The sequence below is a fragment of the Neurospora tetraspora genome (genome assembly GCF_033439725.1).
Source record: "Neurospora tetraspora strain CBS 560.94 chromosome Unknown B0H65scaffold_5, whole genome shotgun sequence".
Lineage (NCBI taxonomy): Eukaryota > Fungi > Ascomycota > Sordariomycetes > Sordariales > Sordariaceae > Neurospora > Neurospora tetraspora.
The window spans coordinates 994,973-1,017,265 of NW_026944387.1; the positions used below are offsets into that span (position 1 = coordinate 994,973).

A 22,293-nucleotide genomic window follows, 5' to 3' on the forward strand; every position below is an offset into this window, starting at 1 on the left:
GATATGTTATAGTAAGGTAGTAATAATGGCGACGGGGATGGGGATCAGATGGGGACGGGGATGGGGACGGGGACGGGGAAGGAAGGCATTGCGGTCACTACACTACCTACATGAATGCTGAATCGAGGCGAAGTCCAGCTAGTTTAGTTACCAACAGACAGCCTCAGATCAGACGATGATGATAATGATGATGATGATGATAATGATGATGATGATAATGATGATGATGATAATGATGATGATGATAATGATGATGACAGTCACTTTCACTAACTACTTTTACAACAATCCCATTCATTCATTCATTCATCATTCACAAAACAACACAAAGGTAACATGTGGGCGGCCCCAAGGTTTTCGTTTTTCAGAGATGGATCGATGACCAAAGAAGTTAGTTAGGCAACGAACAACTAACTTGGAGACTGAATGAACTTCATAAGAGCGGTAAGACACACGCGCACGGGAATTTGCATCAAGTAAATAGCACCGCACCGTCCGTCCAACAAAGTTAAGCTTTCATGAAGCGGAGGGAGGCAGGCCAAGAAGGAAGAGGTAAATAAATACCAGGGCTTTGATATTACCTATATTGAGAGGTCTCGATTTGATATGCTATGTATGTATGTATGTATGTATGTATGCACACGATACGAACAACCTTTTTTACCCTCAATGAAGATTTTGCTTGTGTCTGCGTCTTGTCTGTTGCTCCTTCTTTTCTGTGTTCCGTCCAGAGACAGACAGCAAGCAAGCTCGATGACTTTTTTTTTTCCCCTTTTCGTATGCAAAAGATCCACGTTAGCCCCAGTCTCTAAGAGTTGACTCGAGTTTGAGGGTTGGGGAGATAGAGGAACGAGAGAAAAAGAAAAGAAGGAACAGAGAGGAAACCAAATTCAAGCGTGTGTGTGAAACCGTGAACGCCTGAGTCCATGTTGATGATGTTTGTTGCTGATATGGTCGAACGGACTGAGAGTTAGAACCCTCGAATGGATGCCGGACCCGTGGTCGAGTATGGTTCCGTTGTGTCCGTAGATGCGAGTCGTGATGGAGCGGTTTCGAATAACAACGATCCGGTCGTACAGCCGATAAACAGATATTGTCGATGACTAACGGAATTATCTCCCCGAACAAAGACAAGAAACAAGAAACAAGTTAGCCAAACTCAATCAATCCAGATCTTCGTTGGGCTGGTAAATGTGGCGAGACCGCGTAGGGTCCTTGCGCATGGCCTGGCCTGAACCGGTGAAACCGACTGTTTTTGTTTATCAGGTTAGCATATCTCCTTTTTGATGCCACAAGATTCCAAGCGGGCGTGGATCGGCCAGACTGCGGTCAAGTCAAGGCCAAGATCAAGGTCAATGTCAAGGTCACACGCGACCGACAAAACCTCGTCCCGCAACCCAAGTCCAAGCCGGGCCACACACAGCAAAACGGAAAAAAAAACAGTACTCACCCCTCCCATTCACCCCCTCGGGCGTCCTAAACATACTCTCCTTCTTCGCCGCGCCCTTCCCAAACTTGCCCTTGGCCGTAAACTCCTGCCACTTATTCTTGCCCTTCTCCAGCTCCTTATTGGCCTTGATCTTCTTGAACTTGGGTTTCCCATCCTTATCAAACTTGGAGTCCCCCATTTTCCCCTTTCCAGCTGCTTCTTCCGCCGCCGCCGCCGCCGCCAACGCACCGGGGTATAATTCGGGCCCGGCGGAAAGGGTGATGCCGTCCGAGTTCCTGGTTATAGCAGCCGCTCCTGCGGCGGAGGAGGCCGGGATGGAGGAGGGGATGGGGTACATGTCGGAGTCGGCTTTGCGTTTGAAGCCTGCTCCGCTTGCGCCGGTGGATGAGGAAGAGGCGGCGGCGCCGCCGGGGGTGGAGGTGGAGGTGGAGGAGGAGGAAGCGGAGGCCATAGGCTTGATATCCTTCGCTCTCAAAGTCTCGACGGTGTCGTAGCTCTTAAACTTGACGGTGTAGATGGGCGCGGTCGAAGAACCAGTCACAGAAACGATCTTGGCGGGGTAGAACCCCTTGTCGCCCGAGAGCCAGCGGGCCATGACGGTGTCGTTGACTTGGTAGTTTACTACTGGCGCTGGCGCTGGCGCTTCCTCCTTCTCTGGTTGAGGAGTGGCGGCGGACGGCTTCTTGAAGGCGGGGTGGTTCTCGCGCGACCATTTTGGTGGTTCTTCTGCATCTTGGACGGAGGCATTTCGTGATGTTGAGGAGGAAAGGCCGATAGCGAGCGGTTCTTGTTTCTGAGCAGCGGAGGCGGCGGCGGAAGCACCTTTGAGTTCGGCGAGCGAGTCTTTGAGGAGTTGGATGCAGTTGACGAGTTCGTTCCTGAGGGCGAGGAGTTCTTCGTTTTCGGGGTCATCCTGGAGCGAGGCGTCGACCAGTTCGAGCTGAAAAAAAGGGGGGTTATTAGTATGACGACGCCTTTGGGTAGGGGATGGGTAACGTACTTGGGTCTCGTACTCCTTGCGCTCTGCTTCGAGTTGCGCTGCCATCTTGAATGACGAAACTGATTCCAAGTACTTGGTATTGAGTGCCGAAATCGGGTGGCGCTGGTGGTTGCTGGGTTCGTCGGGTTGCAAATGGGCTGCAGTGGCGGTCTGTTGAAAAGTGACTGAAATTGCGAAAGTTTGTATGTCGGGCGCAAAAGGATGGGAATTGGGAAGAGAAGTGATGATGGGTCGATTGCACGCGGCTCGATGCGATACGTAAACAATTTACTATAGCGCGGGAACCTTGAGTGACGCACGGACGGAAATATCCGAACAACATCACCAACTTGCGACCTGGGAAACAACACCATTCACTTCAGTTAGACATTGAAATAGTTATCAGATAAAGACCAAATACAGTAATCGCTTCGTAAATATGCTATACTCATGTAAACATCACGCTGACATGTCCTTCGAGTCCACCCTTTCCGTCTGTGTCTGTATCCTTGACATGAATCTCGTCTAATATGTATCCGTCTACACCAGAGGATATCCACCCCTGACCTCATACCGAGATTCATACCTGTTTGTTTGTTATGTATACGCACAATCGTGCCCGTTGCCCTTAACGCCTTCAAATAGCAACCGAACCCTATATCAGCAATGAAAGCTCATGAATAACCCCTAAACCCCACCAGTCCTGGTCGACAATACTCCTACGCACTTCGACCGACACTACTAACCAAACCCACCACCTCCCACAACAACTCTAATGGCGGTTCATCACCACCACCATTCTCGTTCACAAGCGTCCTCGCATTGGAATCCTCGCTTGCACCATCACCGGCACCATCACCGGCACCATCACTCGCCCCATCAAAGCTCCTGGCAATCTTGCCGGCTACACCAACCCCACCGCCCCCATCAACCTTCACGCCATTCCTCGTGATATCAGATCCAAGCCTACCAGCCCCAGCACCAAGCCTGCAGGTCTCCTATTCCTGGCTAGTGCTCAGATCCAGACTCTTATCCCACAAGGCCCTCAGAATCGCCTGCGTCTCCGCATGTTCGCTCCTATCAACCAAGCTTGATCCGCTCAATCTCGAGCTGGAACCACCGTTGGCACCATTCAACATGCCTACATGCGGCTGTCCGCCGTCTCCATCGCCGTAGAGGCTAGAGCTGGTACTATTAGCCCTGGTCTCGATTCCGCCTAACCCAGAAAAGCGGGCTGCGGCAGAGACGGCCTTGGAGGGGATGGCGGACATGGAGTTGCTGTGCTGGTGGTTGGCGTTGATGGTCGCCTGGGCGAGGAAGGAGTCTCGCGGTTCTCTGCCGTCGCGGAGGAAACTGGGTCGGCCACCGCCTAGTTCGGAGCCGCGCTTGGAGTGGGAAGTTCCTGGTCGGGAAGAGCGGCCGCCACCGTTCATGTTCAGAGACCCGCTCTGCAGAGCCTGATATTGAGCTATGCGCGCTATTGAGCGAGCTACCGGGTTTTGGTAGCGCCGGACGACGAGGTACTCCATGCCTGTACGCTCGAGGATTTTGGTGAGGCGGGGGTCGCGGTTGTCGTACCCGTTTCCGTTGAGGCCAGGGGTCAGTGGGCCAAGGGTTGGGTGGTGAGGTGGGACGTGCGGCTGGTCCAGGGTTGAGCTGGCTCGCTGGAGCTCAAGTTTCTGCTGGGTTCTGTTCAGATCTTTAAGAGCGCCATATACGCCGCTGGAGACGCTGGTTTGAGTGCCGTTTCGTCTTCTGGTGGTTCTCCTGATCTCTGTCACTCCAGTACCTTCGTCGTCCGAGTCCGCCCCGAGTTTGGAACCTTGGTGGCCGGCATGCTCGAGACTTCCCATTGATCGTGAGGTACCGTTCTCTGCCGTGGCTCGGATGCTGGTAAGAAATGATTCACCGGGGTTGCTGGGATTCCCGGTAGATCCAACCTGATCACCTCCGACAAACCGCGAGGTGAGTAGCTCCTCTCTTCCACTGCTGCTTCCTGGGCGTACTTGAGAAGAAAGAATCGACGAAGCAGGAGACGTCGGCCGTGGGGCGTTTAGCTGGACCTGTACGCTTTCTGTGGACATCTTGGGCACAGAAATCATGGATGGTACTCGCTTCAGAATGCGTTCTGTAAGAAGCTGGCTATGTGTCTGGCTGGTAGTGCTATGCGCAATACTAGTCTGACTACTGCTATTCTTGTTGGTAGGCGGTTTCGAGGGTTGTTGCACTTGTTGCTGTTGTTGCTGCTGTTGTTGTTGTTGCTGCTGGGAGATATTGCTGGCGGGAGCAACAGTATTATTACTGGGCTGGACACGCTGCTGTTGCGAAGGGAACTGATATGCTACTCGCGAGTTGTCAAGCTGCCCCTGAGGCGGTACGGCGGACGCCAATGGATGCAGGTGGTTCTCGTTTGATGTCTCGGCACCGTTGATTGTCGACCCGCGCCGCGACAGGAGAGGGGAGGCTGATGTGCTGGCGTCCACCCACTCGTCCTGATCTTCCTCCTCGTCGTCGTCGTCCTGACCGTCGTCCCCTATGTTAAAGTGGACCTTGCTATGTCGTTCGCCCTTGAGCTTGTGGACGGCGGGGTTGGATGAGGAGCGCTTGAGCAGATTGGATGAAGACTTGGCCTTGCCTTTTCCAATTCCAGCTACGTCGGCATTCGATCGATTGCGCTTCAGGGCTGTCGTAGAAGTGTTCTTGAGGTTGGTAGCGACGGTCACGAGGTCCTGGGACGTTGCGCGGCGGTGGACTTGCGGTCGATCAGGCGGTCGATCAGGCGATGTAGGTGATTCTCCTTGTCGGCTCGCGGCGGTGCCAGTACGATTCAGCTTCACCATGGAGGTCGAGCCATGGTGTTTGTGTAGGCCTTTGGAGGAGGGGACTTTTCCGTGCAGTCGTGAACCGCCGACTACGTGCTTGGGGCCCTTTGCGCGGTGGTGATGGGTGTCGCCGCCGATTTGAGAAGAGCTGCTTTCGCGGTGTTGCAATGGCGGCCGTTTTGATTGGCCGGGGGCGCCCGATGCATCGCTATTCTCCCTTTCCCTAGGCATGACTGTGGTGTGCTTATTTCCTGTGCCCCCTCTTGGCCTTTTTCGTAATGATCCTATCCGACTCCGATCCCGCGCTCACTCGTGTAGCGGCGCTTTCTTGTTTGTCGACGGACTGAAAGACGAGTTTGATGTTTGTTGTTCTCTAAACTGGGCGAGGGTATACAGTACCCGGTGACGCCGTGGGGGGAGGTTCGAGCGAACGGGCTTTGGTCCGACTATCGAGTTTGGAGGGGTTCGTGCAAAGCTCCGGCTGTCTGTGTGTTGCTTGCTTGCTTGCGGTTTCCTGCTGGTTTCCTGCCGGCAGTAGGCGTCCTGTTGGCGTCCTTCCTGTTGGTCAACCGCAACCCAAAGACTAGCGGGCGCAGATTGGGTCCCAAGGCCGAAGTTCGCTTCGAGTTCTGATCAGGTTCGTCAGAAAACGTGGGGATACCCAATCGGTTCCAACTCGAGTCAATGATTGTTGGCGTAATCGTGGGAAAGTCGTACTCGGTAGGTAGTGAAGAGGCGAGGTTTCTGAAGCTTTCTTTTCGTTCGCTGGAGATTTCGAAAATATTAGTGGTTCGGGCGTGGTGTGACCAATCGTCAATCTCGTCGTTAGTGGGCGCCGCGATTGTGTGTGGGAGAGGAGTGAGCACACAAAGGTAGGCGCAAGCCGATGGTCAGCTTTTTGGTCCAGAACACCGTCAGAGGGGGAGGCACAACGAGAAGTCCAGAGGTGTCTGATGGTAGAGTTTGAAAGTTGGACAAAAGGTTGCCCAAGTTGAATTGGAAGTTGTTGAGCTCCAGACTCCAGTCCCTCCTCTCCCAGGTCCTCCAGTCGTCCACTTCCACTTGCTCTTGCCTGCCAGGCCCGAACTAGGACCGACTACGTAAAACCACTTTATTAGCGGCTCCCCCAACTGGACCCCCCTCGGGTAAACACTGACCCCCGAGTAAAAACCCCCACAGCCTATTCCGTTCTCATCTTCCAACAACATCCAACTAGGAAAGAATCTACGACCACCCATCACATATCCAACTTATCGCTTTCAGCATCTCCGATCACTCATGACCTCCCATCCTCTACAATCTCGATTCCCCGAAGAGCCCAAAGCCCAAAAGCGGTGACGGCAACCAAGGGATTCATTCCCCAGACAATCGCAGACAATGGGCACATCCCCATTGGCCAAAACCGCAGCATCTCCAAATTCCTTTCCCCACACATCCCATTCGAACCCGGACTCGGGCCACTGGCCAGTGACCTCGAAATAGGTCTCGAACCGCTTTGGGATTTGATGAATGACGACGGATGGTTTGTTTCAAGTTCGCTTCTTGCTTTCTATGGTAATGGTGAAACGAAACGAGACGTGGCATGTGGCTTGTGGCATGGTTACCAACGGAGGACCTTCAAAGTACGGTACTTCGAGGGCACAGGAAGGACAGCAAGGGCAGTGAGGGCAGTGAGGTCAACGGGTTGACATGTGCTACAGAGGCTCGAGAGACTACATAGGCTCACACAGGAGGGTAAGGGAATCCACATGCCGGTATGCGAACGGACGCCGTCAATCAGTCCATCGCTACACCAGACAAGTACAATTCCCCGTGGTCTTCTCATGACTAGCGATATGAATCATGTCCCTTTCCGCTCGCGCGGTTATCAGATCAGGCTGCCGTTGAGATGTGTTACGGGGTACGTGATAGGCAAGTTGCAGATGTCCAGATATTTACGGCGTATACAGATATCAGAAGCAGAGTGAAGGACATGAACTCGAACCAAATGATCCGCATATGGTATCCAAAAAAAAAAAAAAAAAAGAAAAAAAAAAAAGAAAAAAAAGAATGCTGTTATTCTAAAGTTACAGTAGTTGTTGACATACAATCATGACACAAAATATGCTATATCAAAGAAAGAAAAAACACCCAACCCCATTTTCGTCACAACCACCGCTTACTCGGCAACCCAAACGGCAGCCATACCCATACCGGTACCAACGCACATGGACGTAACACCAACCTTCTTGCCCGTCCTCCTCAACTCATAGAGAAGGGTAGAAACCTGGCGGGCACCGGTGCAGCCAAGCGGGTGACCAAAAGCGATGGCACCACCCTTGGGGTTGATCTTCTCCATGGGGATACCGAGCTCGTTAGCGCACCACAAGCACTGCGAAGCGAATGCCTCGTTGATCTCAAAGATGTCGACGTCGTCCTTGTTGATGCCCGTGAGCTCAAACACCTTGGGGATAGCCTTCCAGGGGCCGATGCCCATAAGCAGGGGCTTGACGCCAACCACAGAAGCGGCGACGAACTTGCCGAGGATGGGCTGGCCGAGCTTCTCGGCCGTGGAGCGCTTCATGAGCAGGACGGCGGCGGCGCCGTCCGAAACCTGCGAGGCGTTGCCGGCGTGGATGGAGCCGTCCTTGGCGAAGGCGGCGCGGATCTTGCCGAGGGACTCGGCAGTGACGCCGTCGCGCACGCCGTCGTCGCGGTCGACCAGGATCTCCTTGGTCTCGCCCGACTTGGGGTCCTCGAACTTGGCCTTGAGCGGGAGGATCTCCTCCTTGAAGAGACCCTCCTTCTGTGCCTTGACGGCCTTCTGGAAGGAAGAGGCGGCGAAGGCGTCCTGGTCCTTGCGGGAGACGCCCTTGTCCTTGGCCATGTCCTCGGACAGGACACCCATGGGCACCTTGCAGTTGGCGGCCTCGGTGTGGGACTCGAGCAGGTCCGAGAACTCGGCGACGGCTTGGGGGCCGTAGTTGGTGGACATGGACTCGACACCGGCACCGACACCGACCTCGATCATGCCGGCGCGGATCGCGTTGGCGATGTCGACGCAGGCCTGGAGGCCGGAGGAGCACTGGCGGTTGAGGGTGTGGACGGCGGTGGACTCGGGGAATCCGGCGACGAGAGCGGCGGCGCGCATCTCGGTGGCACCACCGCCGGGGGCGAGGACGGTGCCGACCTTGATGTCCTCGACGAGGGCGGGGTCGATCTTGGAGCGCTCGATGAGGCCGCGGAGGGCACCGGCCATCAGGTCAGCACCATGGGTGTCCTTGAAGCCGCCCTTGCCGCCCTTGGTGAAGGGAGTGCGGAGAGCGCAGGTGACGACGATCTGTAGGTTGTACGTGTTAGTCGCATTCTTGTCTTTTGTGTATATCGTTCCGGCTTGTGTGTAGTCGTGCTTACATCGTCGGCGTTCTTCTGGAGAATCTTGTCACGGCCACCGCCGGTGACACCAGCGGAGATCTGGTTGCCGATCTGAGAAAGTCTGTCGAGAGCTGTAGCGGAAGGAGTATGTTAGCCATGATGTCCTAACGGCAGGAATTCGGTTTCAGTAATACACACCACCCATTCTGAATGATTATACGATTATTCGACTAGATAAATGAAGAGAAATCAAGAACAATGCTGCTTGTTGGGTATCCTCAGTAGAATGGAAAGGGCGGAAGTGGTTCAGTGGAAGGAAGGGAGGACGGGGTGTGAAAGGACAGGAAAACAGTTTGTATTGATATATAAGGGGGAGGCGGCAAAGGATACGAGAGAACAAGAAAGATGGGTCGCCAGGTGGTTTAAACCTCGGGATCTCGACTGGTCAGTCCCGTCCAGACAAGTTGATCGGTGGACGGTGGTAGCACTAACAGACAGAAGCGTGGAGCACCCGCGGTGCTGGCTGGCTGCCCAGTGTGGGATGGAAAGTCCGGGGGCGGCGGCGGCAGGTGATGTCAGAAATGCGCCGAGGCACTGCCGCATACGGTTTAGCGCCAGACAACAGGTGTGTGGAGGAGGGGGTGCGCTGGGGATCGTTCTCTCTTTTTCACATGCTCTTCTTTTTTTCCCGTTGATGAGAATTACTGCTTACAAAGGGCCCATGTTTTGGAATCACTTTCTGTCAGCAACAATTCCGGCAACCGAGAGGTCACACTAGGATGGAAATCAAGATCAACACTTTGTTTCGAAGGTTCCTTGTTGTTTGCATTGTTCGTCCAGGGGGGTCGCAAAGGTGAAGAAGCATGTATGCAAGTAGGAATCACATGTTGACCGAGCCGTAGTCCGCATCATGGACAGGCAGCTGTCAACATTTCCGTCTCACATTGACATTAACAGAACATTGCACTGCGGGAACTGGAAGCCATCAATGGTCGATTTATGCACACGCGTGTGTATATGTAATTCAGAACGAAAACGTTCGTTCCTGCTCCGACCCCAATCGAATGATTCCGTTCGAGATGTGCTTCGTCGAGCAGTTAAAAGGCAGGATGGACGTTTGCTTTCTTGAGCCCCGAGTTTTAGACCACTTAGACAATGCAGTACTGTTTACCTGAATAGTTACATGCGGCGTGGAGGTTATGTCTTTTTCCTGTCTATCAGATGGAATAAGCTTACAGATGGATGGGATGACAGAGAGGTCGGTTGAAGTACCCATGAACCGGACCCAAGGCAACTGAACCACTCCGGACAACTCATCACTGGCGACGTTTACACCTCAAATCAAAAGCCCAAGGTGAGAAACCAAACAATATTTTGCTTGCGAGAAGATTATGTGCATTCATCAACCTAGGTATCGACAATCATATCAAACAAAAGCTATCCCTATATGCAAGCCAATCCCGATATCCAACCCCCAACCCCCAACACCTTGTTGACCAAGCCCACACCAAGTCAAGCCCAGTTTAGGCCTTGCCGTGGAACTTCTTAACCTTCTCAACCTCATCATAAGAACCCATAAAGATGCCAGCCTTGTCATGGATATGCTCCGGTACGACCTCGAGCATGCGGTTCATCTTGCTATCGACGGCTTGACCACCAGCTGTTGTTTTGACATGACATGTTAGCATCCATCATATTCTCATAGGTAACTGACGACAAAAGACTTACCATTCTCAAAAACCATGGCCATCGGTGCGCACTCGTACAGGATACGCAGCTTGCCCTTGGGGCTCTTCTTATCCGCGGGATACGCAAAGACGCCACCATAAAGCAGCGTGCGATACGCATCCGCCACCATGGAACCGATGTACCGAGCACTATAAGGCTTTCCGCTGCCCTCCTGGCCCTCCTTCAGGCTGTCAAAGTACGCCTTGACGTCATCCTCCCAGTAGAGCGAGTTACCCTCGTTAACGGAGTAGATGCTCCTCTTCTTGGGGATGGTCATGTTAGGATGCGTCAGGATGAACTCGCCCACGCCCTGGTCAAGCGTGAAGCCGTTGACGGAGCCGCCCTTCATGGTGATGACCAGCTGGGCCGAGGCGCCGTACATGGTGAAACCGGCCGCGACGAGCTCGGTGCCGGGCTTGAGGATGTCCTCTTTCGAGCCCGTGCTGTCCTCGGCCAGCTTGTGGATGGCGAAGATGGTGCCGACCGACACGCCGGCGTCCAGGTTGGAGGAGCCGTCGATGGGGTCGCAGGCCACGGCGTAGCGCGCGTTCTTGGCGTCCTTGAAGTAGATTACATGTTCCTCTTCTTCGGAGACCAGCAGCGCGCACTTGCCGGAGGAGCGCATGGCTTCGATGAAGAGGTCGTTGGAGATGACGTCGAGCTTCTTTTGCTCGTCGCCTGTGGTGTTGGAGGAGCCGGCGAGACCCGTCAGGTTTACGAGCGTGGCGCGGCGGATGTAGTAGGCGATGGACTTGAAGGAGAATTGGAGGGCATGGCAAAGGAGGCTTTTGGGGGGGGCTCATGTTAGCTGGTTTTTGCGCGGTCAATGGGGAGGAATTGGTAACCCAAAAAAAACATACGTAAAGTCTCCGGTGGCTTCCTTGTGCTTTACTTGCTCCTCGGTGAGGAATCTGGTGAGGGTGACAATGTTGGTGTTCACCTTCTCACCCTCGATCTCGGCGCCAGCTGAGTTTGTCGTGGAAGTCGACATGGCTAATTATGTGTATGTGTATCTGGTGAAATTGGTGAAAAAAGAAGCTTGCTACACTGATCGTGAGAACAAGCCGTTTGTTATTTCGTAGCTAGCTAGCTTATGCGCTCTGCAGCTATGGGATGATGTATGCTTCGTGGTGACGAGGGTTGACGTTGAACAAAGAGCTCGACTTATACGCAACTAGTGCTGTATGTATGATGCTTGGTCGTCTGGTTGGTGGATTGAGATTGTTCCGGTGAGGAGGATAGCAAAGACAAAACACTGGTCTGGGTATTTGGGTATAAGATGAATGGGAAAAGAGAAGGATCAGGAGCGAGAAGAAGGGAGAACCGAGAAGGAGGAGGAGGAGCAAGATAAGAAGCTACCCTTTCATATGTGTGGAGTGGTAGAGGACGGGAAGAGACGGTCAGACAAGCCAGGAACACGAAAACTTGACAGGGGAATGTTCAAGCCAAGGGGATCTCCTCCATCAACGTGACAGGTTGGGATCCATCTGGACGACGAGTTCCATTTTTATGATGGACTGGCTGAAGTGTTCCTGGCGTATGAGAGGGCCTGGAGGACAACATATTCACGACGATCACTGATCGTCTGTCAAGGGGGGCCAAAACAGGCGTAATGCTGTTTTGGAACTCTTGAGATTGAGGCGTTGAAATCATATCGATGGGAGCATTTCCTCCTCGAGGCGATGGCATGTCAGGTACATTCATCCGGAACCCCGGGTTGCAGAAAGAGGGAAAACGGGACGTATGGGGCCCCTCATTCGGCCGTCGTCGGTTGAACAAGCGGTTATCGATAATCGGGGACGGGGATACCTCTATGGCCACTTGCTGACTTGTGACATCAGCGACTGTTGGCCGCCCCCTCAAGCAGTCTGTTCTTTGCTTGTTTTGTTGTGGTTCTTGTGCACTCGTGGCAAGCCGATTAGCCGTCTGCTGATAGACTTGGTTTAATATAACTGTCATTATTACTCTTCAATGACCTTTTATGAACTGATGTTTTGAACAGTTTGTGATAAGCCGCCGGCCGAAGGGCAACTGTTTGTTTTGGATATGAATGAAGCCAATGACGAACGGGAGTGGAGGGGTTGCCAAACGACTGGGGGGATCCAGAAGCCGTCAGGGGCGGGATGGCAGGCTGGGCGAGATTCCGGGGGTGCGGGGCAATTCTGGCAATGCAAGTCCTCCAAAGAAGATTTCCCGGGACATCCCATTTCTGTCGCCGAAGACCTTCTGTGGTGATGTTCTCTGCACTTTGTTCAGCTTCTCAAACCATCCGGCGATTGTCTTGGCTACGGGAAACCATCCATTGAGACTCACGATGTTCCGAATTCACCGGCAACCAAAGTCCGGCAACACCACGACCACAAGCCAACGAGAGACGGTCAAGGATCACCAAAGTCCAGAAACTCCATCATCTGACTCCGGTCTGTACCACTTTTGCAAGTCATTTGTCACCGCCGGTTGATTACGGAACAGAAACCGTTGTGGCTTTTTCTTTCCCCAATCTCCCAGATGTCCTCGTGACCAGTTCCCGGTCTGTGGAATGGAGAACTTTTGGAGGTCAGCTTTGTAAGTTCAGCTCTGACTTTGGAGACACTCCCAGGTCGGGCGGAGCTTTCCCGTTTGTCCGGCAGGCACCTTGACGGCTTATCGGGCTCTCTTATCGTATACGCAACCCTAACCCTTTCTATAGGTAACGTCAGGGATGCTATTCAGGAGTCGGCGTCCCGGCGACCATGTTCACAACAACACCTCGACACTTTAGAGAAAAGGTGGCAAGGCTTTTATACTGTCTGGCCAAGACTACCTCTACTGATAGCTTAACTCCAGCAGATGAGGCTTTCTGTCTCTCAAATCCAACATCATTTGTCCAAAGAGGCCGTCTGCCCACGAGAACCTGTACCATGACAACCGTTAACTCCCGATACCTACGAACCCAGGAATCCTCGGTCAACAGAAAGTCCCACTTACCATTGTCTCGTCCAATATCGAAGCACTCTTGGAGCTGATCGACTCATGAATCAACCCTAACCCATCGGTTGCCGACAGGATCTGTTGGAGGCAGTTGACAATCTCGGCATCGTCATCCGAAGTCATGATCTGGACGTTCAAGCTCATGGGCCAGGCCATTCCAGGGCCTACATGTGGCCCACCGGTTCTGCTCACGTTCAGTTAACCATCATCTCAGGGCAAGTCATACCAAGAAGACCTACCCGTTCAGCACCGGCCCAACCATATAGTACGGATTCTCCCTACTCAACACGAACCGTCTCGTATTCTGATAGATCGGATCATTCCGATCAACGTACCCAAACAACGGTGCGCTAAGCAAGCTCGGCATGTTGGCATCGTCCTATCACATCGTTAGCTATCATCATTTAGTACCGTCTCCCTCCCCCTGCCAGAGACTGTTGTGGGAGAAATCACATCAGCTATTGATAGTTGAGATGGTACCGCATGATATGATACAGCTGTCGACTCCTATCTGTACCAAGGTCGTCAAGAATAAGGACCCATGGTTGAAGTATTGACGTATTCACAGGTACCAACGCAGAAGGCGTGGAATATCTGGGGAAATGTGACGAGCTGTAAATGGGCGGCATGTGAGAAAGGGTAGTAGGTATGCTATATGGATAAAATGGAAATGGGCAAAGAGATGGTACCATCTGCATGTTAGCCACGCCACGAACTACCGAAACGGTCAACGAAGGAAGTCTATATCGACCACATGGACATTTCGATATCGAGGGTTCTTGGTTCGATGTCATATCCTCGTGGGTCCAGGTACCGGACCGACTCAGTCCTGAAGAATACCACCACGACATTGAAGATGATTTGGATAAGATCACAGCAGTGAAGGTCAAGTAGTCAACGTACCTACTTGTGAGTCTTTGGAGCCTCTCGATCAGGCGGACCTAACCAAAGCCTGATTTTCGGTTGGCTTTCCCATCAATTTCGACATATCCAGATCCAGTTCGGAGAAGACAGCATAAAGAACTTTCCTCTTCTGGACATCCAGCCAAAACTCGGAGGCATGGCGCTGTAACATGACAAGCCCTAACCATTTCAAGCTACAATCTTGAATTCTCATTGGACAATAGCAATCAAACCCCTGTTCCGGATCGGACGCCGGCACGGTAAAGGTCTTGGTATCGTCTTGGCGACCAATTCCAACCTCAGCTTCTCCTCTTCCCCTCCATTCAAATTGACACTCCTGACAGAAACGCCACTTATTCAATGTGACTAAATTTTTCTTCTAGCACAATTTGGCCCTTTTCCGAAGAGGCTGATTGATGGTGGTTAGATCAGTCAGCAACCCCGGACTTAACTTTGACGCCATGGGTTACTTGTCTCTTCAGGGGTTCCGGACCCTGGATGAGTTGAGGACGGACAGTGATGTTGATCTTTTGACTTTGATCTTCGACTTTGATGTCTCGAGATCCAAGCAAGGGAGAAAATTACCAACTCAATGGCTATCAACAACTAACAGGCCACATACAAAGCATGTGACAAACCTAAGGTAGACAACAGCCCTTTTTGAAGAGAGGTAGTAGTATTTACCAAAGCGTATCTCTCACCTCCACCACGGGTGAGGTCAGAAGCCATGGCGATAAACGACGACTCACCGTACCGCAAAGCGGCGGCCAAACTCCCCGTTCACTTCGCGAGTGTCCCACGAAAAAGAAGGGCTCTCCTCCTCGCCGTCTTACTCGCCATCACCATCTTCGTCCTCTTCAAACTCATCACCCCCAGCCAAACCCTCCTCTTCTTCCTCTTCTCACCCGACATTGCCGGTCCCTATGGCGAACACTCCAGCTCAAGTCCATCTTTCGGGGCGGTCAAAAACCAACATGTCAACGACATCCTGCAATTCATCGACCCCCTAATCGGCACCACCAACGGCGGCCACGTCTTCCCCGGCGCCACGCTCCCCTACGGCATGGCCAAAGCCGTGGCCGACGTTGCCTCGCCCGCCGAGAACGCCGCCGGCTTCGTGTCCGACGACAACCCCATCACCGGCTTCTCGCACATGCACGACTCCGGCACGGGCGGCCAGCCCTCTCTGGGGAACTTCCCGCTCTTTGTGCATCCGGGCTGTATAGACGACGACTACACCAAATGCGATTTCTCCCTCCACGAGCGACCGCTGAAGCGTGTTCCTGGTTCCGTCTATGCTTCGCCGGGGTACTTCACGGTGAACATCACCAACGGCGTCAGGGCCGAGATGACGACTACCCACCACTCTGTGCTTTACCGCTTCTCCTTCCCGGGCACGGAAGAGGTGCACTACGCCAAGGGCGTGGCGCCTTATAGCCCGTTGATCTTGATCGACCTGGTAGACTTGATGAATAGCCGCTCTATGGGCGGGATCCAAGTTTACCCTGAGACAGGCCGGATCGTGGGTGACGGGCGGTACACGCCTTCCTTTGGTTCAGGGCATTACCATGCTTTTTTCTGCGCGGACTTTAAAGGTGCCAAGTTCAGGAAGACGGGGACGTTCGTGGAGAATAATGCTACGGATGGAAAACAGTTCCTCGGGGGTGTTGGGTCCGGGTATCAGGTCCCAAGGGGGTCGGCGGGTGCTTGGATTCAGTTTGAGAAGCCCGACGAGGAGATGAAGGACTCGATACTGGCGAGGGTGGGGGTGTCGTTTATTTCGGTTGATAAGGCGTGTGAGAATGCGGAGAGCGAGATGGAGGATTGGGACTTTGAGAGGGTGGAGAGGGACGCGAGAGAGGCGTGGAGGGAGAAGTTGGATGTGGTGAGGGTGGATGCGAGGGGTACGAGTGAAGAGTTGCAGACGACGTTTTGGAGCGGGCTGTATAGGACGTTGTTGAGTCCGCAGAATTATACGGGGGAGAACCCGTTGTGGAATTCGAGCGAGCCGTACTTTGACTCGTAAGTCTGGCAACCTGGAAAGGGGGCGGAGAGAGAATGCTAACGCTGAATAGGTTCTACTGTATATGGGATTCCTTTCGAGCCCAGCATCCCCTTCTGACCGTCATCGACCCAAAGGCACAAACCGAGATGATCAGGGCCTTGATCGACATCTACAGACACGAAGGCAAGCTCCCTGACTGTCGTATGTCCTTCTGCAAAGGCTACACCCAAGGCGGCTCCAACGCAGACGTGGTCATCGCCGACGCCTTCGTCAAGGGTCTCACAGCCGACATCGACTGGAAGACCGCCTACGAAGCCGTTCTCTCCGACGCCGAAATCGAGCCCCAAAACTGGGGTCTCTCCGGCCGCGGCAACCTCGTCTCGTGGCACGATCGCGGCTACATCCCCTGGAACGACGTGGACAAGAACGGCACCGGCCCCGCCTCGCGCTCCATCTCCCGCGGCGTCGAGTACGCCTACAACGATTTTTGCATCTCCCTCCTCTCCCAGGGTCTCTCCAACTCCCCCTCCCTTCTTGGTGCTCCTTCTACGTCAGAAGTCGTAGACTCCTCCTACCACCCCAACATCTCAACCCCCTGGACCTCCCTCACCACCGACCACACCAAATACCACCACCGCGGCGCCAACTGGCGCAACTACTGGAACCCCTCAGCAAAAGATCTCTTCCGGGACCGCTCCTTCTCCCCTCCCCCAGAAGTCGACTCCCTCTCCACCCCCCTCTCCAGCCAAAACGCTTCATCTATACCCGGTTACATCCTCCAATCCCCCTTCGTCGGCTTCCTGCAACCGCGCACCCTTTCAGGCACCTTCCGCTACCACCCCACGCGCACCTGCAGTCCCATCCAAAACCAGCACTCATGCTACTACGACACATCGCTAGACGTCTACGAAGGGTCACCCTGGCTCTACTCCTTTTTCGCTCCGCAGTCCATGTCTACCCTCATCCAGCTCATGGGCGGCCCCGACACGTTCGTCGAAAGACTGGAATACTACCATCAGTCAGGGATAGCGTACATGGGCAATGAACAATCGTTCCTCACCGTATTCCAGTTCCACTACGCCGGTCGCCCGGGCCTGAGTTCCAAGTGGTTGAGAACTTACATACCGCAAATGTTCAACGCCAGCGTCAACGGCATCCCGGGAAACGACGATTGTGCCATGGGCGCGTTTACCACGTGGGGGATGGGTTTGGGGGGTTTCCCCGTTGCTGGACAAGATGTTTACCTCATCGTCCCGCCGTTTTTTCGCGAAGTGAAAGTGCGCGCGGGGGTTGATCTTAAATCCCCTTCCCCTCTTTCTCCTGACTCGAAGAAGGCAAAATGGGCAGTGATAAGAACCGTCAATTTTGATAATGCAGAAATGCAAGGCGACGGCACACCAGTATACATCCAGTCCGCCAAGTTGAACGGGAAGAGATATACCAAGAACTGGATCACGCACGAGTTCTTTGAGCAAGGCGGGCTGTTGGAGTTGGTGGTTGGACCGGAAGAAGATACAGGCAAGAATGGTTGGGGAACAAACCAACAAGATTTGCCGCCTAGTTATTATGAGGATGAGAAGTTTTGGGAGGAGTGGGAGAGGATGGATAGGGAGAGGACGGAGAGGTGGAAGGAGGAGGAGGAGGAAAAGGCGAAGGAAGGGGGGAATGAGGTTGATGATGGGTATTAGAGAGGTTTTTGGAGTGAGTGAAGGGATTGTAAAATGTGATTTTATTTTGGTGTTTGGTTTCGAACTCTCATCCATATGGCCTATGTTGTTGTGATTGTCTGTGACGAATACCCATGTTTCGTGGGCGACCGTGTCTGTATTGCTTCCTATTGTCGTGCTTCTTTGACACTCGTTGTTGATGTCATCACTCCGAGGTCAATGACGACAGCACATGAAGATTCGAAGCTGTTGGAGATTGTCGATCGGTAAGGTCGATCAGTAAATACAGTCTCGAACAACGCTTAGTCTCAAGGAATGGACTGTGGCCGCAGCCGGAAGCCATGTACCACTGACCCAGCATCACAATCAAAAATCCACTGATGTCAACTTGATAGGATCTATTAGCTTATCTCTACACTCTAGCTAAACAATTTTTGATCCTCCTTCTACCACACCTCCGGGATTCATCCCCATTAGAAGTCCAACTACCCATTTTTTATGAGTAGTATGAACAATGACGATGCTGGTCTATATCCCTTCCCTTCCCACTCTTGTTAGATAACGACTGGGCTCTAAAACCTTCGCTCTGTTACTGTCTCGAGAGCGAGAAGAATGTGTTCCCTAAGATGCCCGAGCTTAACCTCTCATTCTGTGAGAGCTCGGCTGAAGAAACCCGACATTCCAGACCAATTGCAGATAATCACTTTTGGCCAGTTTTCCCTCCCTAACCGTAAACGCCAAGTCGTTGATAAAACATAGGAAAAACATAATCATTCCCCCTCAGATGGCCAACCCTGTAAGATGCGAAACCAGGCTCATCACAAAGAGAGAAAGAAAAGCAAGCCTGTCAGTACATGAGGATGACTTCGAATCAATATCATAACGAGATACTGCTTGTAAAAGTCGTCATGCACACAAGAGACAATAGTATCCCCCCTGGAGATACTTGCTAAATCCATCCACTGCCAATTTGGCCATCGCACCGTGATGGGGTTGCATGAGATCGGGAGAGATTAAATCATAATTGTCGTCAAGCGAAGTGTGGTATCAAATAAACTTTTCCGGACCCCCCGTTGCGAGATCGACCCTAGAGAGTTGAATGGAGAACATGAAGAAACATCTGAGAAACACCTATGCCGGTGCGTGGGAAATCATCCATCGCTCAGGCACATTTAAGCCTTCTGCTCCTCCGGCTTCTGCTCCTCAGCCTTGGGGGCAGCCTGCTCGCCGTTGGCCTCAGCGGGCTGCTGGGTGGGCTGCTGGCCCTGGGTCTTGAGGTACTCGTCATAAACGGCAAGAGCCTCCTGGACCTTGACGTTAAGAGCGTTGTCATCCTCGAAGCTACAGACGACTGGTCAGTATTGTGTTCAACGGAGTAAAGAATAATCGGACAAAACTTACAGGTTGATCAGCTCAGCGTTGTCCATCTCGAGGAGCATGCCGGTGATCTTGCCAGCAAGAGCGGGCTGGATGGCCTGGATCTTGGGGAAGAGGTTCTCGCCAATGATCTGCTTCTGGGCCTGAGGGTCCTGAGTGGTAGCGAGCTGAGCCTGGAGGAAAGAGCCAGCGCTGAGGTCGGCAGGAGCGCCAGGGATGGGGGAGGCACCACGGCCGGCAGCCATGAAGTTAGCATTGCCGCGAGGAGTGCCACGGCCGCCGCCGTTCTGGGGACGGCCGGCAGGGGGGTAGCCGGGAACGGCGGGGCCGCCCTGGAGACCCTGGGGAATACCGGCGGGGATGCCCTGAGGGCCCCGGCCAGCGGGACCGCCACGGCCACCACCAAGAGCACCAACCTGGCCCACGGCAGCCATGTACTGAGGGGTGTTAGGAGGGAAAGCACCAGGGCCGAACTGGTTGATGGGGTAACCCATGGGGGGCATCTGCTGGGGAGGGACGCCACCGCGGCCACCCTGCTGGTAGGGGTACTGGCCAGGGCGACCACCCTGAACGCCGGGGACGATACCGCCCTGGGGGAAGGGGACGCCACGACCGCCAGGGGCGGGCATGAAACCGGGCTGCTGGCCAGCGTAGTAGACAGGAGCCTGCATGTACTGCTGGGGCATACCAGCCTGGGCAGCGGCCTGCTGCATGCGGAGCTGGTTGCGAGCCTGGATGCTGGCCTCAAGCTGGCTCTTGCGGACATCCTTGCGCTGGGCAAGAGCGACGTAGAGGGGCTTGCCATCGACCATGCGCTGGTTCATCTCAGTGACGGCCTTGGTGGCATCATCGGGGTTGCTGAAGCAAACGAAGCCGAAGCCCTTGCTCTTGCCGAGCTTACGGTCACCCTTCTTCTCGGTCTTCTTCTCAGAAGCCTCCTTCTGCTCCTCCTCCTTGGTCTCGCCCTCCTTCTTGTTCTCCTTATCCTTCTCATCCTTCTCCTCGGAGCCCTCGATGAGAGAATCGCGCATGACCTTGGCAGAGGTGATGGGACCATACTCGGAGAACATGGCACGGAGCTTCTCATCATCGACATCATCGCCGAGGTTCTTGATGTAGAGGTTGACACCCTGGTACTTGTTGGCCTTCTCGAGGCGGGCAGCCTCGTAAGACTTGCGGAGCTCCTCCTCGCGCTCGTGCTTCTTCTGGGCACGGCCGACGTAGAGGTCCTGGCCACGGAAGTCCTTGCCGTTGAGCTCATCAACAGCGGCGGCAGCAGCCTCGTGGGTGGTGAAGTTGACGAAACCGAAGCCACGGGTCTTGCCCTCCTGGTCGCGGGCAAGGGAGGAAGAAGTGACCTCACCGAACTTGGCGAAGAGCTCACGGAACTCCTCGTCGGTGACCTCGTTGTTAATGTTCTTGACATAAACGTTGGTGAAGTTGGCCTTCATCTCCTCGAACTTGCTCTGGCGGTCCTTCTTGGGAATGTGGTGGCCAACGTAGACCTTCTTCTCGTTCAGAAGCATGCCGTTGACGTGCTTGATGGCCTGGGAAGCAGCCTCATCGGTCTCGTAGTGGACGAAACCGTAGCCCTTGGAGTTGCCGTGCTCATCCTGGGCAACCTTGCAGGAAAGGATGTTGCCGAAGGCAGCGAAGGTGTCGTGAAGAGCCTTGTTGTCAATGGCAGCATCGAGGTTCTTGATGAAGATGTTGCCGGCACCGGTCTTGCGGAGGGCGGGGTCACGCTGGGACCACATGATGCGGCAAGGGCGGCCCTTGATCAGGGTGTAGTTGAGCTCCTCAAGAGCCTTCTCGCCGTCAGCGGTGGTGTTGTAGTTGACGTAGGCGTAGCCGAGGGAGCGACGGGTGACAGCATCGCGGCAGACACGGATGGAAGCGACGGAGCCGATCTGGGAGAAGAGCTCGAAGAGCATGGCCTCGGTGACGGAGGGGTCAAGCTCGCCGACATAGAGGGAGGCGGAAGCCTGAGGGTGAGGGGCAGCGGTGGGGGTAGGAGCAGCCTCAGCACCCTCGGCCTGGCCCTCAGCGGGGGCGACGCTGGTGTCGATGGTGGCCGGGGCAGCGGCCTTGTTGTCGAGGCTGGTGTTGCCGAGGTCAGCGGCGAGCTGGTCGACAGCGGCGTTAGAAGTGGCAGCCATTTTTGCTGGTTGAACTGTAGATTCTGTATGATGGATGAAACCGTCAGCGTGTGTGTCCCTCTGTATAGTCTTGCTTTGCTTGTGCGCGGAGGGGCAACCGATGTCGACAGACGACCACAGCGAAAGGGAGGAGGAGGAGGAGGGTCTCGATTGACGTGACGTTGGGGGGGCGGCACTGGCGCGGCGACCACGGCGACGACGACAACGACGACGACAAGGCAGGAGGAATTGATAGTGCGACGACCAACGTACCAGAGATCTAGAGTTGTGTGGAGTAAGTAAAACCGGCGCGGAGAACGGGCGACGGGATTGACAAAGAGGGAGGATGAACTCGACTGGTCAAGGACGAGATTCGGGAGAGGGAAAGGAAGACTGGTGGACTTGGAGACTTGGGTAAATGTCTTCCAAAAAAAGGTGGGCGGGTTTGGTGGGTTTTATGGGGTTTTGTATGGATGGGGGGATTTCTCTTTTTTCGGGGATTTTCAATTTTTTTTGCGGAGGTTTTGTCTGTCACAGAGAAGAAGTAGATAGAACAGAGACCGAGAGGGTAAATGTTCGTACTTATCTGACTTCTTTCTGGCTTCGGTTTGGAGGAGTTTCCTGGGGATAAAGGGCGTGAGGTTCGCTGAAGAAAGAAGAGGAGGAGAAAGAGGGCAAGAAGCAACGACGCCCGGATGGCTCATGTCTTAATGCGGAGGTCAGATTTTTTTCTTTCCCACCCACGCACCTTGTGGATGCGCACTGTGCTGCGCCCCTCGTAGCCAGTGAATTGCGGCTAGGGCGGTCAAAGTATGCATTTACCGGGAGTCAAAACCTTGATTGATGCAATGGAACCGCCGCGAACCTTTGCACAGGCATTCACTTTGCAGAGGAGATCGG

The 22,293-nt window shown here is 53.9% G+C and overlaps 8 protein-coding genes across 8 annotated transcripts; 2 read left to right on the forward strand and 6 right to left on the reverse strand.

Annotated features, from left to right (window-relative positions):
* Positions 1-991: 991 nt before the first annotated feature.
* Positions 992-2,692, reverse strand: B0H65DRAFT_220402 (uncharacterized protein). Its single transcript, XM_062822043.1, has 3 exons — positions 2,451-2,692; positions 1,451-2,390; positions 992-1,249 (listed from the first exon to the last, which is right to left on the reverse strand). Exons 1-3 carry the CDS (start codon positions 2,493-2,495, stop codon positions 1,164-1,166), a joined length of 1,071 nt encoding a protein of 356 aa, XP_062680273.1. The 5' UTR covers positions 2,496-2,692; the 3' UTR covers positions 992-1,163.
* A 735-nt stretch (positions 2,693-3,427) lies between these two features.
* On the reverse strand, positions 3,428-5,482 carry B0H65DRAFT_429386 (uncharacterized protein; the record flags this gene model as incomplete). Its single annotated transcript, XM_062824821.1, has 1 exon — positions 3,428-5,482. One exon carries the CDS (start codon positions 5,480-5,482, stop codon positions 3,428-3,430), a length of 2,055 nt encoding a protein of 684 aa, XP_062680274.1.
* Positions 5,483-7,265: 1,783 nt separating this feature from the next.
* On the reverse strand, positions 7,266-9,295 carry B0H65DRAFT_468379 (3-ketoacyl-CoA thiolase). Its single transcript, XM_062826957.1, has 3 exons — positions 8,804-9,295; positions 8,645-8,736; positions 7,266-8,570 (listed from the first exon to the last, which is right to left on the reverse strand). Exons 1-3 carry the CDS (start codon positions 8,808-8,810, stop codon positions 7,410-7,412), a joined length of 1,260 nt encoding a protein of 419 aa, XP_062680275.1. The 5' UTR covers positions 8,811-9,295; the 3' UTR covers positions 7,266-7,409.
* B0H65DRAFT_220425 (uncharacterized protein) lies at positions 8,667-9,506 on the forward strand. The gene has a single exon (XM_062822044.1). The coding sequence runs from the start codon at positions 8,844-8,846 to the stop codon at positions 9,381-9,383; it is 540 nt and encodes a 179-aa protein (XP_062680276.1). The 5' UTR covers positions 8,667-8,843; the 3' UTR covers positions 9,384-9,506.
* A 566-nt stretch (positions 9,507-10,072) lies between these two features.
* On the reverse strand, positions 10,073-11,548 carry B0H65DRAFT_220535 (fructose-1,6-bisphosphatase). Its single transcript, XM_062822045.1, has 3 exons — positions 11,194-11,548; positions 10,334-11,118; positions 10,073-10,265 (listed from the first exon to the last, which is right to left on the reverse strand). Exons 1-3 carry the CDS (start codon positions 11,322-11,324, stop codon positions 10,129-10,131), a joined length of 1,053 nt encoding a protein of 350 aa, XP_062680277.1. The 5' UTR covers positions 11,325-11,548; the 3' UTR covers positions 10,073-10,128.
* A 1,643-nt stretch (positions 11,549-13,191) lies between these two features.
* Positions 13,192-13,670, reverse strand: B0H65DRAFT_549690 (Six-hairpin glycosidase-like protein; the record flags this gene model as incomplete). Its single annotated transcript, XM_062829676.1, has 3 exons — positions 13,192-13,212; positions 13,301-13,487; positions 13,543-13,670. The coding sequence occupies 3 exons, from the start codon at positions 13,668-13,670 to the stop codon at positions 13,192-13,194; spliced, it is 336 nt and encodes a 111-aa protein (XP_062680278.1).
* An 874-nt stretch (positions 13,671-14,544) lies between these two features.
* On the forward strand, positions 14,545-17,951 carry B0H65DRAFT_220585 (glycosyl hydrolase family 92-domain-containing protein). Its single transcript, XM_062822046.1, has 2 exons — positions 14,545-16,228; positions 16,282-17,951. Exons 1-2 carry the CDS (start codon positions 14,934-14,936, stop codon positions 17,897-17,899), a joined length of 2,913 nt encoding a protein of 970 aa, XP_062680279.1. The 5' UTR covers positions 14,545-14,933; the 3' UTR covers positions 17,900-17,951.
* A 1,099-nt stretch (positions 17,952-19,050) lies between these two features.
* B0H65DRAFT_429791 (Polyadenylate-binding protein, cytoplasmic and nuclear) lies at positions 19,051-21,414 on the reverse strand (the record flags this gene model as incomplete). The annotated part of the gene is made up of 2 exons (XM_062824845.1): positions 19,051-19,219; positions 19,280-21,414. 2 exons carry the CDS (start codon positions 21,412-21,414, stop codon positions 19,051-19,053), a joined length of 2,304 nt encoding a protein of 767 aa, XP_062680280.1.
* Between the last annotated feature and the right edge of the window lie 879 nt (positions 21,415-22,293).

Bases quoted from the DNA above. Each gene is read 5' to 3' on its own strand.
- B0H65DRAFT_220402 (XM_062822043.1), bottom strand. From the start codon at position 2,495: ATGGCAGCGCAACTCGAAGCAGAGCGCAAGGAGTACGAGACCCAA. The intron at 2,391-2,450 runs GTACGTTACCCA...CCTTTTTTTCAG, and splicing joins GCAAGGAGTACGAGACCCAA to CTCGAACTGGTCGACGCCTC. The intron at 1,250-1,450 runs GTGAGTACTGTT...AAACAAAAACAG, and splicing joins CGAGGGGGTGAATGGGAGGG to TCGGTTTCACCGGTTCAGGC.
- B0H65DRAFT_468379 (XM_062826957.1), bottom strand. The intron at 8,571-8,644 runs GTAAGCACGACT...TACAACCTACAG, and splicing joins TCCAGAAGAACGCCGACGAT to ATCGTCGTCACCTGCGCTCT.
- B0H65DRAFT_220425 (XM_062822044.1), top strand. From the start codon at position 8,844: ATGAAGAGAAATCAAGAACAATGCTGCTTGTTGGGTATCCTCAGTAGA.
- B0H65DRAFT_220535 (XM_062822045.1), bottom strand. From the start codon at position 11,324: ATGTCGACTTCCACGACAAACTCAGCTGGCGCCGAGATCGAGGGTGAG. The intron at 11,119-11,193 runs GTATGTTTTTTT...CCCCCCCAAAAG, and splicing joins GAAGCCACCGGAGACTTTAC to CCTCCTTTGCCATGCCCTCC. The intron at 10,266-10,333 runs GTAAGTCTTTTG...TCAAAACAACAG, and splicing joins GGCCATGGTTTTTGAGAATG to CTGGTGGTCAAGCCGTCGAT.
- B0H65DRAFT_220585 (XM_062822046.1), top strand. From the start codon at position 14,934: ATGGCGATAAACGACGACTCACCGTACCGCAAAGCGGCGGCCAAACTC. The intron at 16,229-16,281 runs GTAAGTCTGGCA...AACGCTGAATAG, and splicing joins AGCGAGCCGTACTTTGACTC to GTTCTACTGTATATGGGATT.